Source organism: Aethalodelphis obliquidens, unplaced genomic scaffold (assembly GCF_003676395.1).
Source record: "Aethalodelphis obliquidens isolate GAN/ISIS:26980383/991018 unplaced genomic scaffold, ASM367639v1 scaffold16, whole genome shotgun sequence".
NCBI classification, from domain to species: domain Eukaryota; kingdom Metazoa; phylum Chordata; class Mammalia; order Artiodactyla; family Delphinidae; genus Aethalodelphis; species Aethalodelphis obliquidens.
Window position 1 is genome coordinate 14122614 of NW_020837960.1, and position 15013 is coordinate 14137626.

General features: G+C 47.3%; 1 protein-coding gene across 10 annotated transcripts in view; it reads left to right on the plus strand.

Moving 5' to 3' along the window:
* The first annotated feature begins 268 nt into the window (after nt 1-268).
* Nucleotides 269-15013, plus strand: part of LRCH1 (leucine rich repeats and calponin homology domain containing 1) — a 200131-nt gene continuing 185386 nt past the window's right edge. For 4 of the 10 annotated variants that reach the window (XR_003434741.1, XM_027116253.1, XM_027116255.1 and 1 more), the window contains exon 1: nt 272-803. Coding sequence is in view for 8 of the 10 variants with exons in the window: in XM_027116253.1 (XP_026972054.1) it covers nt 494-803 (310 nt within the window). In the remaining 2 variants the exon portion in view is untranslated. Of the gene's footprint in view, nt 804-15013 lie in introns of all 10 variants that reach the window. The other 6 variants (XM_027116254.1, XM_027116258.1, XR_003434742.1 and 3 more) reach the window with 5 other exon arrangements.

Here is a 15013-nt window from a genome sequence, read left to right on the forward strand (position 1 = left end):
CCAGAATAATTTGCAAAATTGAGATAACCTCTCACCTCCCCGTGATCTCACGGCATCCAGCCCCCCACGTCCCCGGATAGCGGGGCCGAGCAGCAGGGCCACCGCAGCGGGCGGCGGAGGAAGGCGCGGGGCTAGACTGACGGCTCTCGGGTAGGAGGAGGAGAGAGCAGGCGGCGGAGGAGGGGAGAGCCGCCTAGAGGAGGGAGCAGAGGCGGGAGGAGACACATGCGCGCTGCCTGCCGCCGCCGCCGCCGCCGCCGCCGCAGTCCTCAGCTTGCCAGGGACAGGAAAGCTTCGAGACCGAGCTGCCGCTGCCGCCTCCCCTTCTCACCCCCCCCATTCCGCGTGCCTCCCACACCCTCCTCCCCTTCTTCCAGCATCTCTCGGTGAAGCACTGCAGGGACTCGGCCCGGGCTGCCGTCTCCCCGACCCGGGGTAAAGCTGTGACCCCCGCCGCAGGAGCGGCAGGGCGGGGTGGGGGGCCCGGGAGAAGATGGCGACGCCGGGAAGCGAACCCCAACCTTTCGTCCCTGCCCTGTCAGTGGCTACTCTGCACCCCCATCATCATCCCCCCCACCACCACCATCAGCACCACGGAGGAGCCGGAGGCAGCGGCGGGGCCGGAGGAGGCGGCGGCGGCGGCGGCGGCGGCGGGGGCTTCAACCTGCCCTTGAACCGGGGGCTGGAGCGCGCGTTGGAGGAAGCGGCCAACTCCGGGGGGTTGAACCTCAGTGCTAGGAAACTGAAAGAATTTCCCAGGACGGCGGCCCCCGCGCACGACCTCTCGGACACGGTGCAGGCAGGTGAGAGAGGGCCGAGGGCGGGCAGTGGGCGTGGGTGGCTGTCTGGCTGGCTGTCGTCCCTTCCCCGACGCGGTAGCCAGTCTGAGATCTGGCCTTGCTGAGGGACCAGCGGCCCGTGCTCTCCCGAGGAAGGGACCCGCGTGGGCGCTGAGGCGCCGGGAGAGCCGGGCTGCTCCGGGACGCTCGGCCCGCTAGCGTGTGGGAGCGCGTGGGTCTCCGGCTCCCCACCCGCGGCGGCCGTGTGGGGGAAGTGGCCTCCGGGCTGGGACTTGCGGGCGCGCCCGGTGCGCGCAGTGAAAGTGGGAGGTTTCAGGCGGCCGCGGCCGTTTTCTGGGCCCCGCGTAGAGGCTGGGAACCCGGCCGCGGTGTCTGCGCCTCCGCTTTGCGTCGAGGCGTCGCCCGTCCTGGTGAGGAAACCCAGACAAAGGTGGCGCGCCCTCCGCCGACCCGAGGGCATCGGCGCGGTGCCGCGAGGCCCGCGCGGCGACATCACTGAGCGCTCCAGCAACTTGGTGCCGACTGCGAGGAGGTGCCGAGGCTTCTCCTTCCTGCGCCTGTGCGAGGAAGGAGCGGCCGCTGAATCGCCGCGAAACCGAATCGCCGCCACTTTGCTGGGGGGGGGGGGGGTCGGCTCCCCGGTTCTTTGCCTCTAGCTAACCGCCCACGCGGTTTGGTTCCTGCCACCGAGGCTACCTAGTTCTCAGTAACCCGACATTTGCGGGGGCCCTGCAAAGAGACGGCATAGCATATTAAAAAAAAAAAAAAGAATAATTAAAGTGAGCCGGTTTTCCTTCGTGAGCCCGACAAGTTGCAACTCGCGTCAGTGAGCATACAGCCTTTTCAAGTTATGTCATGTGTTGACATATTTCTGAGAGGTCTGCTTTCTCTTTGGTAGTTGGAGTTACTGGAGTGGGATCTATAAACAGGAAGGAGGCTGCTGGAATGCGATTCAGGCCTTGGGATCCCTACAGAACTGACTCGGTTCCCGACCGTCCGGTTTCAGCTCCTTGGGGGAGGGTTTGTATCTTGGCAAGCGCCCAGCATTTCCCAGAGCAGTGGGTGCTCCGTTTTGGAACCACCGCCCAGACCTCGTGGCTGTCATCACATCAAGGGCCGAGTGTCAGACCCCTAGGATCCTGGACGGCATGACTGTCAGCTCCAGATCTCCCAGTTTCCTCTCCTGTGGGAAGAGGGGTTCGGGCGAGGAGGCAGACAGTTGCCTTTTGGAGCTAGGTTTCCAATGCTCCCCTCCTTTAATTCAGTAAACTTTTATTGAGTCCTAACGAATATTTAGCCAGAGTTCTGAGTTCACTGGAGGCAAAAAGGGCTCTTAAGGGTCATTAAACTTTGTAATTTGGATTCAGGGATAGTCAGAAATGGGCATGAAGGAGGGAATTTCCAGAGTCGAGCTGTCAACAGCTGGGGAGTCTCTTGATAGGCATTCTTAGTTGCATTTTCTCAAGTGGAAGTTATTCCAAGAATTGCCTGAATCATTAACTTAAAAAAAAAAGTCCGTTGTTAAGTTCGACTTCCCTTTTGCTGTAGAGTGTACAGTGAGCTGTGGAAGGATTGGATATGACTGCAGAAAATGGAGCTGGCATGACCAATAATAATATGTGTTTGTCGTCCAGGATGGGGGCATTGAAAGTTGTTCCTCTAATTCAGTTATGCTGACGTTTATTTCAAGATGGGTGAACTGCTCTGTTGGCATTTCTTTGAGAAGACCCGCGCTTTTAAAAAAATAATTAATTAAATTTTTTGGCTGCCTCGGGTCTTCGTTGCTGTCTGGGCTTTCTCTAGTTATGGTGAGCGTCATTGCAGTGCGCGGGCTTTTCTTTTGTTGCAGAGCACTGGCTCTAGGGCCGCGGGCTTCAGTAGTTGTGGCTCAGGGGCTTAGTTGCTCCAGGGTGTGTGGAATCTTCCCTGACCAGGGCTCGAATCAGTGTCCCCTGCATTGGCAGGCGGATTCACAACCACTGCACCACCAGAGAAGCCCAAGACCCATGCTTTTAAAAGCAGAGACCACCTCTTTCAGTGAAGGCCTTACCATTTGAGGCACGGCAGTGCTTAAAAATATTTTGTTCTCTCTTGCTTGCTTGTGGCGAGCTGTGGTTGTGAGTTCCGCAGGTTTTAATTATGAGCCCCCCTTGCGCGTGTTTGATGCTCAGAAAATTCTAACTAGTTAAAACTTGGAGGCTTAACTCGCTGTCAAAAAAGGCAGTGTTAATTATGGGAGGGGGAGTGTCACTGAAGTTTGTAGAAAAGTTAGGAAAACCCTATAAAGATAAAGAGAATTCAATGTAGACAGCTATTTTACATGAAATTTCAGTACCTGAATGTGTTAAAGAGTTGCTTTTGCAAAAACATCTTTGCCTCAGGTCAAAGCTGGGTGTCAACCAAATGTATTCTGCCCTTTGTTCTATTTCCCGAGCACTGTTCCTTATTTGGAAGAGCAAAACTCAAAATAAAGCAAGAGTTAAAATTACCTCCGTTTGCACAGTGTTGACCTTTCCTGCATATAAAGAGTTCTAGTAGAGTGGAGTGTATGAACAGTAACATATACAATAAAGACAGTGGTTTCTCTGGGGTTAAAATGTAGTTTACAGAATATCTCTTAAGATCAGAAGGACATATGAAGATCCTTAAAGACCTAAGATGTAAAGTGGACTTTTTCATAAATTTTGGAAGACAGCGAGTGACATGGAAGGCTTTTTCTCACTGTTCAGTTGTATAATACAGACCATTTGGTTTATGCCTTGTAAAAGTAACTCTTCTGGCAGCCCACCTAAGCAGAACTGCACTCTTGGGCAATGTAGCTTATCTGGACAGGAGTTGTGAAACCCCAGATGCAAACACAGAAACATAGAGGCCCTGGGCTGCTCAGTAGACGTTTAAGCTCTGTCAGTCAAGTGCATACATATTTTTCATAGGAAAAAAGCTCTCAGGCTCTCCGCCTCACTTTGAGCCTATCGATTTGCTCATATTTGAGTGAAAATAGTTTGGTTGTATCAGGGTCTAGTCTTTTTGCAGGTGGGAAGGGGAAAGAAAGGCTGATCCACGCGGGTGTGGTGGAACAGGTGACACTGGCTGAATGGGAGAAACCTGGACAAAAGAGCCACAATGAGCACCGGGTGTGTGCTCTGCACTATCCTGCTCGGTCCTCGGTAGAAGCTATTCAGATCCTCATGTACAGCTGAGGAGAGTTGAGTAATAGTTGCTGAAGATCATAGCCCTACTTAAATGGTGAATCAGGGATTGAACTCTGATGGTTTCACTCTAGTTTATATGTTTTTTTCTTTTTCTGCGTTGCATCTTCGTTGCTGCACATGGGCTTTCTCTAGTTGCGGCGAGCGGGGGCTACTCCTCGCTGCGGGGAGCAGGCTTCTCACTGCGGTGGCTTCTCTTATTGCGGAGCACGGGCTCTAGGCGCACGGGCTTCAGTAGTTGCAGCACGTGGGCTCAGTAGTTTTGGCTCGTGAGCTCTAGAGCGCAGGCCCAGTAGTTGTGGCACACGGGCTTAGTTGCTCCGCGGCATGTGGGATCTTCCCGGACCAGGGCTCGAACCCATGTTCCCTGCATTGGCAGGAGTATTCTTAACCACTGCGCCACCAGGGAAGTCCCTAGTGTATATGTTCTTGACCATATTCCTGTTAAGCAGGGAAGGGGTGGAGAGGAGCAGAATTTGGGACGGTATCTGGAGATTCATTCAACCCACATTCATTCTGCAAGTACCCACCAAGCGCCCTAAGTGCCAGGCACTGTTCTAAGCACTAGGGATACAGCAGGGACCAACAGAGAATCCCTGTGTCCCTTCTGATGGAGTTTTCATTCTAGTTGGAGGTGGGTGAGGAGATAAATGAAGAAGTAGATTTTGCAGGTTGAGTAGGAAGAGTTAGACTTCTAATATCTTTGTTTAGAAGTATACGTGCTACTTCGTATTAAAGATGACTTATAGCAGCTTGTAACAAAAACAGCACAAACGATGACTCGTAATAAATATCAACTGAAGCAGAAAATCTGCCCGATGAAAAGAAGTACAAAGATATGTGCATCAGGAAAGCAAACTTTTCTAGTGATTTTTTTTTTTTTTTTTTTGGCTGCGTTTGGTGTTTGTTGCTGCGCACGGGCTTTCTCTACTTGCGGCGAGCGGGGGCTACTCTTTGTTGCAGTGCGCGGGCTTCTCATTGCGGTGGCTTCTCTTGTTGTGGAGCACGGGCTCTAGGTGCATGGGCTTCAGTAGTTGTGCCACGTGGGCTCAGTAGTTGTGGCTCTCGGGCTCTAGAGCGCAGGCTCAGTAGTTGTGGCACACAGGCTTAGTTGCTCCGTGGCATGTGGGATCTTCCGGGACCAGGGCCCGAACCCATGTCCTCTACTTTGGCAGGCGGATTCTTAACCACTGAGCCACCAGGGAAGTCCCTAGTGCTAATATTTTAAATAGTCTCATTTTGGGTTAAGGAAGTTCCAGAGGGTGTTTGTATGACAAATAAAGCAGATTGAAAAGAGGAGTAAGAAAAGAAAGCGTCTGTCTCAGGCTGATTGCAGGAGATCCTGGAAAATAAAAAGGAAGCTCTTGGATTTGATGTGCAGAACAATTGTTGAAAGTTGGTCTCATTAAGGAGAGGGAGGGCTGTGTCATTGCGAGTATCTTTTTGGGGTGGCTTGAAGCAGAGAAGTCTATATGGGAAATGAAGGGCTTCCCCAGCGCGGGGGACAAATACTCATCGAGGTCCTGTATGTGCCAGTGCAGGTGCTGGAGGAGGTGCAAAGTGTAAGACACGACAGGAGCGCCACGGCAGGTCCAGGAAGCCACGGGACTCTCAAGGCAGGTCCAGGTGAGATGCCAATAGCGTAGATAGACATTGCAAAATTCAGGAACTAAAAGGCCATTTCAGTTAAATGGGTTAGGAAAGACTCATAGCAGAGGTGGGATTGGGGTCAGGTTTTGTAGGATGGCTAGGTTTCGGATGGAAGTGCACAGGCACGTTCTGTGGTGGGAAAGATAGTTTGAACGTGTGGAGTGAGAACCTGACAGCCTGAGACTTGCTGAGAATAAAACAGTAAGAGAGGGCGTTCAGGCCTGTGCTTCTGGTCACATTCTCCCACCCCACTGTCACCATGTAATGAGGTAACAGAGCACAGGGCTCTTAGGACCCTTTGAGGATGCTGGGGATGGCTGAGGCCTGGGATATGTCAGCCTGTGGGACTAATGCCCTAGTCTGTCAGATACCTCTCTCCAGTGTCTACAGAGGCAAAGAATCTTCTCTCAGATCTGTGGGCAGGCCTATCTGCTGAAGCCTGACTTTCCCCCGCCCCACTCCCATCCTGTAGTAACCGAATCCTTGGGATATTAGCATCCTTTAGTCGTTGGGATGTACCTGGGACTTGGTGCTATCTATTTGGTCTCAAAAACCATTCCATTTCGGTCATAAAGATTTTTCATTACAAATGTAATGAAACTTGAAATCACATGTGTTTTCGTAGAACGTGTGTTCTTTTATAGTTATATCTTGTTTCAAATTATGCTTCTGCTATTGAACTAAATTTATTCGTCATTGCCGTAATGATTGTTTATTGTGGTAGTCATTTAAATGGCTATATTAATGACATATATTCTGAATACTTCATTCATAAACAAAGAGTCACATCCTTTTCCTTCCTATTATTATTTTTTGCTTGTTGATCAGTTTCAATGCAGAGGACTTCTAATAGTAAAAGCTGTTAGAACTACTAAGACTCCATATAGATGGTGTCTCTGAACCATATCCAGATGTGCTCTTCCACGTTTCTGTTTGTGGCAGAAACAGTCTCCACAAACATACCTCTATTCTCATTGCTTGCATTATGGGCTGCTCTTTCTTGAAAAGGCAGAAGCACACTAATCATGTTCTAGAATGTTCTAGAATAACAGCATGTTCTAGAATAACAGCATACAACCATAGGCCACAAAACCTCTGGTAATTTTTGATCTGTGCCAGTTTATAAGGTCAGCCTAAGGTTTGACCTTCATCATTGAAAGGATTCTACCGGATTGTTTGTCAGTCACTGCGACATCTTATTTGATTTTTGGTGAGCGTATGTTATTAGGCAAAAATTCGGCACACCCCACTAATGAAAATTTTTAACTTCGATTGTTGACTAAGTTTTTTTTTTTTGAGTTTTGTTGCAAACTTAAATTTTTCATGCTGTGGTTTAGCAGTTCTTTGGTGTAAGCATTTAAAGGGTATTTTGAAATCCATGTTGGTGTTGATCAGTGCAGAGGTTAATTTCCTTTTGCTCTTGCTGTCCTACTGGTGTGAACAAAGGCTTTTTCTGTCCTGTTACTCAGCTTCATCATTACTTATTTAAGCATAAATTGTTTCCTTCTTTTGTGTGTACTTTCCTATTTTTCCCCTTTTTCATATCTGTTTGTCTACCTACCTACCTATATCTGTCTACCTATAGCTATAGGTATATCTATTTACCTGTGTTTATAGGTATACTTATATACTTGTATTTATAGGTATGTATCTATATCTATATAAATTTATGTAGGTGTGTGACTTGCTTAACCAAAAAAGAAAGCCCAATTATATTTGCATATCTGATGCCTTTATGTATAATTTATAGGAAGTCTAGAGGCATCTCTTATTGCTACAGTTCTTTTGTTGCATGAAAGTATTTTTTTTTGCGCCAGAATTTTCATTTGCTCTATAAATTTCTGTAGATAGAGATATAGGTATAAAGATGTTTTATCTTTAGGCTGGGCAGCATTTACTTTCTCTTCATCTCTTCCCAGAGTCATCTCCCCCAGGTGCCGTATTGAGTATGCTTTTTCAGAGACCTGGCAATTTCAATGGCAGAACTGCTATGAACTCTATTTAAGGTGCTTATAGGTTCATCAGTCAGACCACCTGACTTGAAATTTTGTCTGTGCCTCACAAAAACCTGTCTGTGATGTTACTTTCCAGATCTGGTTTAGCATTTTGGAAAATTAGACTTCTGCCTTAGAAAGACATCCGGGAAAACTGGCCTGGGCTTTGATCTGGTACTGCCACCAAGATCACCATTTGTGAACTCTTTCAGTGACTGTGTCACTTGTTGGAATTAAGGTAATTTGGTGTTAATTGCAGTGTTTATTTCAAATATAAAATTACAATCTATCATAAAAGGCTTAAGGATGTAAGACCCAAAACCCAGCTATATTTACATATCTGATGCCTTTGTTTATGTATAATTTATAGGAAGCCTAGAGGCCTCTGTTACCACTGCTGTTTTTTGGGGCACGGAAGTCTTTTTGCCACGGAATTTTCAGCTGCTATTATATTTCAGACAAGTTTTTGTGTGTGTCATGTGAATTGTTTAACGAAAAAAGAAAAAAAAAGCGAGGAAGAAAAGAAAAAATATGGAAAGTCAGGATTCCATGTAAGCCTTAGTTCAGGAAAACTAGGCCTGCCAATAAAGATGCAAGCTTGAAGCATGTCTGTGTTTTCTTCATCTTAATTTCAGAGTTCAGTAGTATTGCTTCCATAAACTGTAGTAAGAAGTCATACATTTGGAAGCCATCTGTTCCCACAGAGTAATTCAAAAATCGAGTGAGACTGTTTACATGAACAGAAAGTTGAGGAACTGTGAGAACGTGGCTTCTCTTGCTTTTACTCCATCAAGGCAGTAGGAGGGAAATGCCTTTATTGTTGGATTTCTGTGCGCTCGTACTTTTTCCCACCCCGTCCTCTTTCACTGGCCATAGAGGAGGAGTATAGGGGGGACAAAAAAAATCAGAGAACAACAGTATTTGATTTGTATCACAGAAACATTTTATTTTGTTGCTTGATGAGACATTATTGTTCCTGTGTTAATATGATGTTGATACTGAGCCAGCTTAACTTATGGTACCTGGAACTTTTCCAGGATTTAAAAAAATTTTTTGCACTCATCTTCATTTTTTGTTGCTATTATATAGAAATGATTATTTTATATAAATTTATTTTATTTATTTTTGGTTGCGTTGGGTCTTCGTTGCTGCGTTCGGGCTTTCTCTAGTTGCAGCGAGCAGGGGCCACTCTTCGTTGCGGTGCATGGGCTTCTCTTGCAGTGGCTTCTCTTATTGTGGAGCACAGTCTCTAGGTGTGCGGGCTTCAGTAGTTATGGTACGTGGGCTCAGTAGTTGTGGCTCGCAGGCTCTAGAGTGCAGGCTCAGTAGTTGTGGCGCACGGGCTTCGTTGCTCCGTGGCACATGGGATCTTCCCGGACCAGGGCTCGAACCCGTGTCCCCTGCATTGGCAGGTGATTCTTAACCACTGCGCCATCAGGGAAGTCCCTCCAGGATATTTTAAGTCACCAAGGTCAGGCTTTATAATTTTGGAATCTGCCGTGATACTCACTTTCTTCCTTTTGCTGTGTTTCCTCAGTCTCTTTGCTGGAGGGGCCCTAAGACCGTGTGACTTGAAGCAGAGCCGGGAGCCCTCTGGCTCAGTGAGCCTTGAATTTCCCCTTCACTGTTCTCCCCAGATGGGCAGAGAGAGGCCCCATTTTAGTTTCCTTAATCTTCTGGCTTCTCCCGTGGCCTTGCTTTTGACAGCTGACCCCTGCAGCGCAGGCCGTGGAGTTTTGCTACTCAGTGTATTTCCCTAACGTTCTTTCCCATTTTTTGATGTTGATGCTGTACAGTGCTACGAGTAGCATCAATGCATCTGACCTGGTTCCGTCAGCTTGGCTCTGATTTGACGCACTTTAGCTCTGCAGGCAACAGTGACAATTTCAAAGATAGCATCACTCGCAGACTGCCTGACTTGGCCTTCCTATAGATTGCCTCCGTTTTGCTTTTCCAGGTCATTTCCCTCACTTCGCCCTCCTCTCTGCCCTGGAAGAGTCTCCTTAACCACGCTCCTACTTTATCCAGTCCCCAGCCTACTCGAGACACGGGCCTCCCTGCCATCCCTTCCTTGCAGATCTGAGCACTGAATCAGGCATAGCTTTAAGGCGCTTTTGCATTATTCCCTTATGGCATTTTTTTGTTAGTTATTGCCTTCCTCTTTGGTGCTTTCCCCAGGTTTCAGCTTTTTCCTCCTTCGCTGGCCTCTGAGGTCTGGCTAGGCAGGGGTTTTTCCTGATTTTCGTATGTGCCCTTCATGCCTGTCACAGAAAATGCTAGATTAACATCAGTGCGCCATTCTGTCTCCTCTTTCCTACTCACAGCCCTCTCTTAGTCCCCACACTCTCAATCCATCATCTTGGATCTGCCACTATGCACAGTTTGCCAATCTGCTGCCGTTTTTTTCAGCGCTGACCTTATTTTTTTTCACATGGCATCTTTTTGCTTCTCAGCGTCATCCACTGTATTAGTTGGCTCGGGCCGCATAACAAAGTACCGCAGACTGGGGGGCTTAAACACCAGACATTTATTTCCTCCCAGTTCTGGAGGCTGAGTCCAAAGTCAGGGTGTCAGCAGGGCTGGTTTCTCCCGAGGCGTCTCTCCTTCGCTTGTCATCGGCCAGCCTCCCTGTGTGTTCCCATGACCCTTCCTCTGTGCCTGAGAGTCCCTGGCGTCTCTTTGCGAGTCCAGATTTCCTCTTCTTATACAGACACCAGTCACACTGAATTAGGGCCCACCCGTAACCTACTCATTTAACCTTAAGTACCACTTGAAAGGCCTAATCTCCAAATAAATCACATTCTGAGGGATAGGGCTTCTAGGCATGAATTTAGGGGGACACGATTCAGCCCAGCACGCACTCCCTTGGTGTTGCTGGTAGCTAGCTACTGTTCCTCCCCCAGCCTGGATGCAGTGACTTTGTGCTGTGCAAGTCTGCCCTCCCACGAGGCCCAAACCAGGCCTGTCTCATTCACCACTCCAGCCCCAGGACCCAGCACAACACCATGCTGATCCCGCCTGGGTGCGAGGTAGACCCTCAATAAATGTTATTGAGCACGTGATGTGCTGTAAAAGGGGAAGGGGCCACATTCATACTTAAAAATGGGTGACTCTGGCCAGTCTGGGCCCCCCTTCTCCCCACCATCTCTCACAAATTTAGAATCTTCTTTTTGGTGGTTGGTGGGTCCCCAGAGTTATGCTTTCTCAACAGTAGTAAAAAAGGAAGATAAGGTTGCTTTCTTCAACATTTGCAAGTGTTTGATAAGCCAGGTTACATCTGGATGTAGAGTTATCCTGACGTCTGAAGGGGATGGGTGCAGTTTTATTGTATCAAATAGTGCTTGAAATTAACAAGTAAAGTGAAAATAAACAGTTTTTGAGTACCTATCATGTATAGGAGCTGTGGATGATTAAAAAAATTAGAGACATAGTTCTACAGTACATACTTTGGAGAATTGCATAAGGATTAAAGAAATAACATCTTTGAAAGTACTATACATGTATTCTCATTAACAAGTGTCTTTTCCAGATAAAGCCTTTTAGTCTGTCTTCCATCTTGTGTAGATTAGAGGTTAAACAACAGCTTTCTTGAGCCTCAAAGACCTGGGTCCAAACCTTGGCTTTGTCGATTATAAACTGTGTTACTCTGACCAGATAACTTAAACCCCGAGTATCAGTTTTCTATAAACTGATGTCAGCTATAAAATGGGAACAATAGGTACTTAGCTGAGTTGTAGGAACAATGATTATAACAACAATAGATAACATTGTCAAGTGCTCTCTCTGTGCCAGGCATTCCTCCAAGTGCTTTATATGTTAATATATATATTAAATATATGTAATATGTACATTACCTCGTTTAATTCTTGCTGAGTGTTCTGTTTTAACTGTAGTAGGAGCTCAGTAATTCCTGACTCTTCCAGCTGTTAGCTAGGTTCCACTCAGCCACCTGTATCTGGTTGAAATTCATCTGCCTCTGAAATCCCTTTCTTGACCATTGTAGCCTGAAGAGGGAGTTTAGATATCTAGAAACCACCCATTCACATCTCTCCCTCATTTAATAGCTGAGAACACTGAGGTTCAGAGAGCTTAAGCCCCTTGCACAAGGTCACACAGCAGGGCAGTGGGCAACTCCCAGCAGAGGGCCGTTTCTGTGGAGCCAGGAGGCTACATTGGATGGACAGAAGACCTCCCTCCCTCCATAGACTTCTCAGGTCTGCCCCACCCAGACCAGCCACGAGGAAGGTCCCTAAAAGAAAAAATACTGTGAAACCTTTAATAACATGTGGTCCAAAGATGGGGAGAACAAGATAGAAAACTAAGAGTGGTTACAGATTAAATGTGTTAGTTCAGGATTTTACTGCATGTGGTTTGGAGGACATGCATGGGCTCCATATAAATTGGCTCCCAAGTACTAAAAGGCATGCTGGGAAGTCCCACCCAGACTTACAACCTGGAGGTCCACAGCCGCCTATCATAGCAAGGGTTTTCTTGGACCTTGGAATACATTTTCCTGTGGAAATACAGTAGTAAGCGGTGGTTTGGTTCCCCCGCCAACCCTCTATTTAACCCTAGCAGAGGTGGGCCTTTGTGTCGATGACGTTTCTTTGGAAAAATGTAAGCTCCGTTCTGACAAGGAATTCTGAACCTGGAGATCGTGGCATCAGGATGTGAACCTCCTGCCTCTTGGGGATAACTCTCTCCCCTGCGGCCGTTCCTACCCGATGTCAGAAAGTTCCCCTCCCTTCTACGCCCCTTGGTCGGTGGGCCCAGCAGACTGGGTGTCCCTTCCCCCCTGGTGTGGGGAGCAAGGGTTGGCGTAAGTTGGGGGTCAGCTCTGGGACTCCGTGAGGCCTCAGGCCTAAGAGGAGCCGGCCCAGGAGATGCCCCCTGAGGGAGATGGGCAGGGATTTAAACACCTCTCTGCCTACTGGTTGTATTTTTTTTTGCATATTATCTCCCCAACTTATTTATTTTAGACTTTGAAGCAAATGACGGAGTCTCCCTGAACTTCAGGTTTGTAATTTGTTTATAGTGAAAATACTCTTCCTCACTCAGGGCTGTTGTAAAAGGAGGTACGCGGAGTTCGGGTCTGGCTCAGAGTGAGTGGCCCGCAGATGTTGCCGGCCTTCCTAGATTCCCATGGGGTTATGCGTCACAGTAAAATAATATAACTTCAGTAAAATGGATAACCGCACATTGTTAGCCTGTCATTGGCGTAGTGGCTAAGAGCACACGTGGTTGGGTCTCAGTCCTGGTTCTACCAGGATATGGCCAGTACTTAAGCTCCCTGAGCCTGGTCATACAATCAGGGATAATGATCATAGGATTATTGTGAGGAGGAAATGAATGAGTATAGGTGTAAAGTGCTCAGGTCAATGCCTGGTGTTGACGTTTGCTGTTATTATTATTATTATTATTATTTTGCGGTACGCGGGCCTCTCACTGCTGTGGCCTCTCTGTTGTGGAGCACAGGCTCCGGATGCACAGTCTCAGCGGCCATGGCTCACCGGCCCAGCTGCTCCGCGGCATGTGGGATCCTCCCGGACTGGGGCACGAACCCGTGTCCCCTGCATCGGCAGGCGGACTCTCAACCACTGCGCCACCAGGGAAGCCCCCATTATTATTATTATTGTGGCCGAGCTGCGTGCGGGATCTTACTTTCCCAACCACGGATTGAACCTGCGCCCCCTGCAGTGGAAGCTTGGAGTCCTAACCACTGGACCGCCAGGGAAGCCCCGCCATTATTAATATCATATAGTCCATTATCTTTAGAAAAGAGAGTCAATCTTCTAAGGCACAAAAAGACTAAATTCCTAGAAATATTGTGACATTAATAAAATAATCTTGATATCCAGAAAGCTTCAATATACATGCTTTAAGTATGTGTAAGCATTGTATTCTTTTGACTGTCTTTGGAAGGTGATGGAGTAGGTGCTATTTATTCTTCCAGCTCTGAACATTCAGGGCTTACGTGTAAGGAAACCCAGACTAGATGGTGAAATCATTTTCCTTGGGTTATGTTACTAGTAAGTGTTTGAGCCAGGACTGTATCTTCTGAGTTTTTATGTGATTTCCATTCATTCCTCAGTATAATAGCCTTTGTCGGTTTGCTTTGATTTCATCAAGACAAAGAAATCCTGAGGGGACAGGCTGGTAGAGAAGAGTGCTCCCCAGTGGAGAATGGGGAGCGTATTCTGGGACTACACTATGTATTCCTGCAAAGGGTGCTGGGACCAAGGCTTGTTTGGGGCCTTGGGATGGAGGGGTAGGAAGGAGGGGGTGGGGCCTCAGAGGAGGGCTTGTAGCACAGCTCTCTGCCCTCTGCAAGAGTCCTGCCATAGATTTAAGAACTCTTCCAGATCAAAATAAACAAATTGATCACCTTTGATGCTCTTGGCAAGAAACAATTTGTGAATCTTTTTATGTTCCTGGCAACTGCTCTGAAGATGTGTAGCAGATACTTCCAAGGAGTGAGAACATGTCTATGAGGAAGCAGAGTTTAAAGAATAAGTACTTGGATTTAAACGTATCATTTCTTTTCTCATTGTTTTCCTGGCATCAGCATTTGTTTTGAACTTTAATCAGAAGTCATTTCTTCAAAAGCCTGGTGATGGGTTCAGTATCACCCTGAAGTTACTGACAAGGGAACTGAAAGGGTGATATGGTCTGGGCCCTTCAGGGTATTTCCTCCTTCAACCCTCATAAGGGTTAACCCCTGCCCTTGCAAGGTAGGTAGTATCCTTGGAGCGGAGAAGGAAACATTGGTTAGTCAATCTGAGTACGTTTGTAGAGCCAGTAAGGCCAGAGCTAAAGTTGGGATCAGAACTCGGGTTGAAGAAGTGCTGGAGTCTCTTACCATTGAAGGGGAGCAGAATATGCCACCCCAAAATATACCACTTTGGCATATGGATTATTTTGAACCGAAAGTTACTTAAAGAAACAGTCGGTGCAGGGACACTGTGGCCTCCTTTGTCTCCCTGAAAGCAGGAAATAAATCTCCTGTGTGAAAGGTACTCTTCCTGTACCAAAGAGGGGTAGAAGGCATTCTTATCACCAGAGATAGGGAATCCAGGACCGAGAAGGCTGTATAAACAAATTTACTTCTTCACTCGTTTACCACCCCAAGCTCAAACCCCTTTGTCTTGTCAATTTTTCACAGATTTATTTATTTATTTATTTTGTCTAAAAGATAACAACAGCTGCCTGCTTTGGTCACTTCTTTCAGTATCGTGTATTTTTGAGCTCCTGTACGTAGGGAATTTGTTTTTTTCCTGTTAATTGTTTCATATCAATTTGATTATTAGGCCAGCCAAAGAACCTAAAAGGAAAGGAGGAATTACGTTTTCTTCCTCTATGC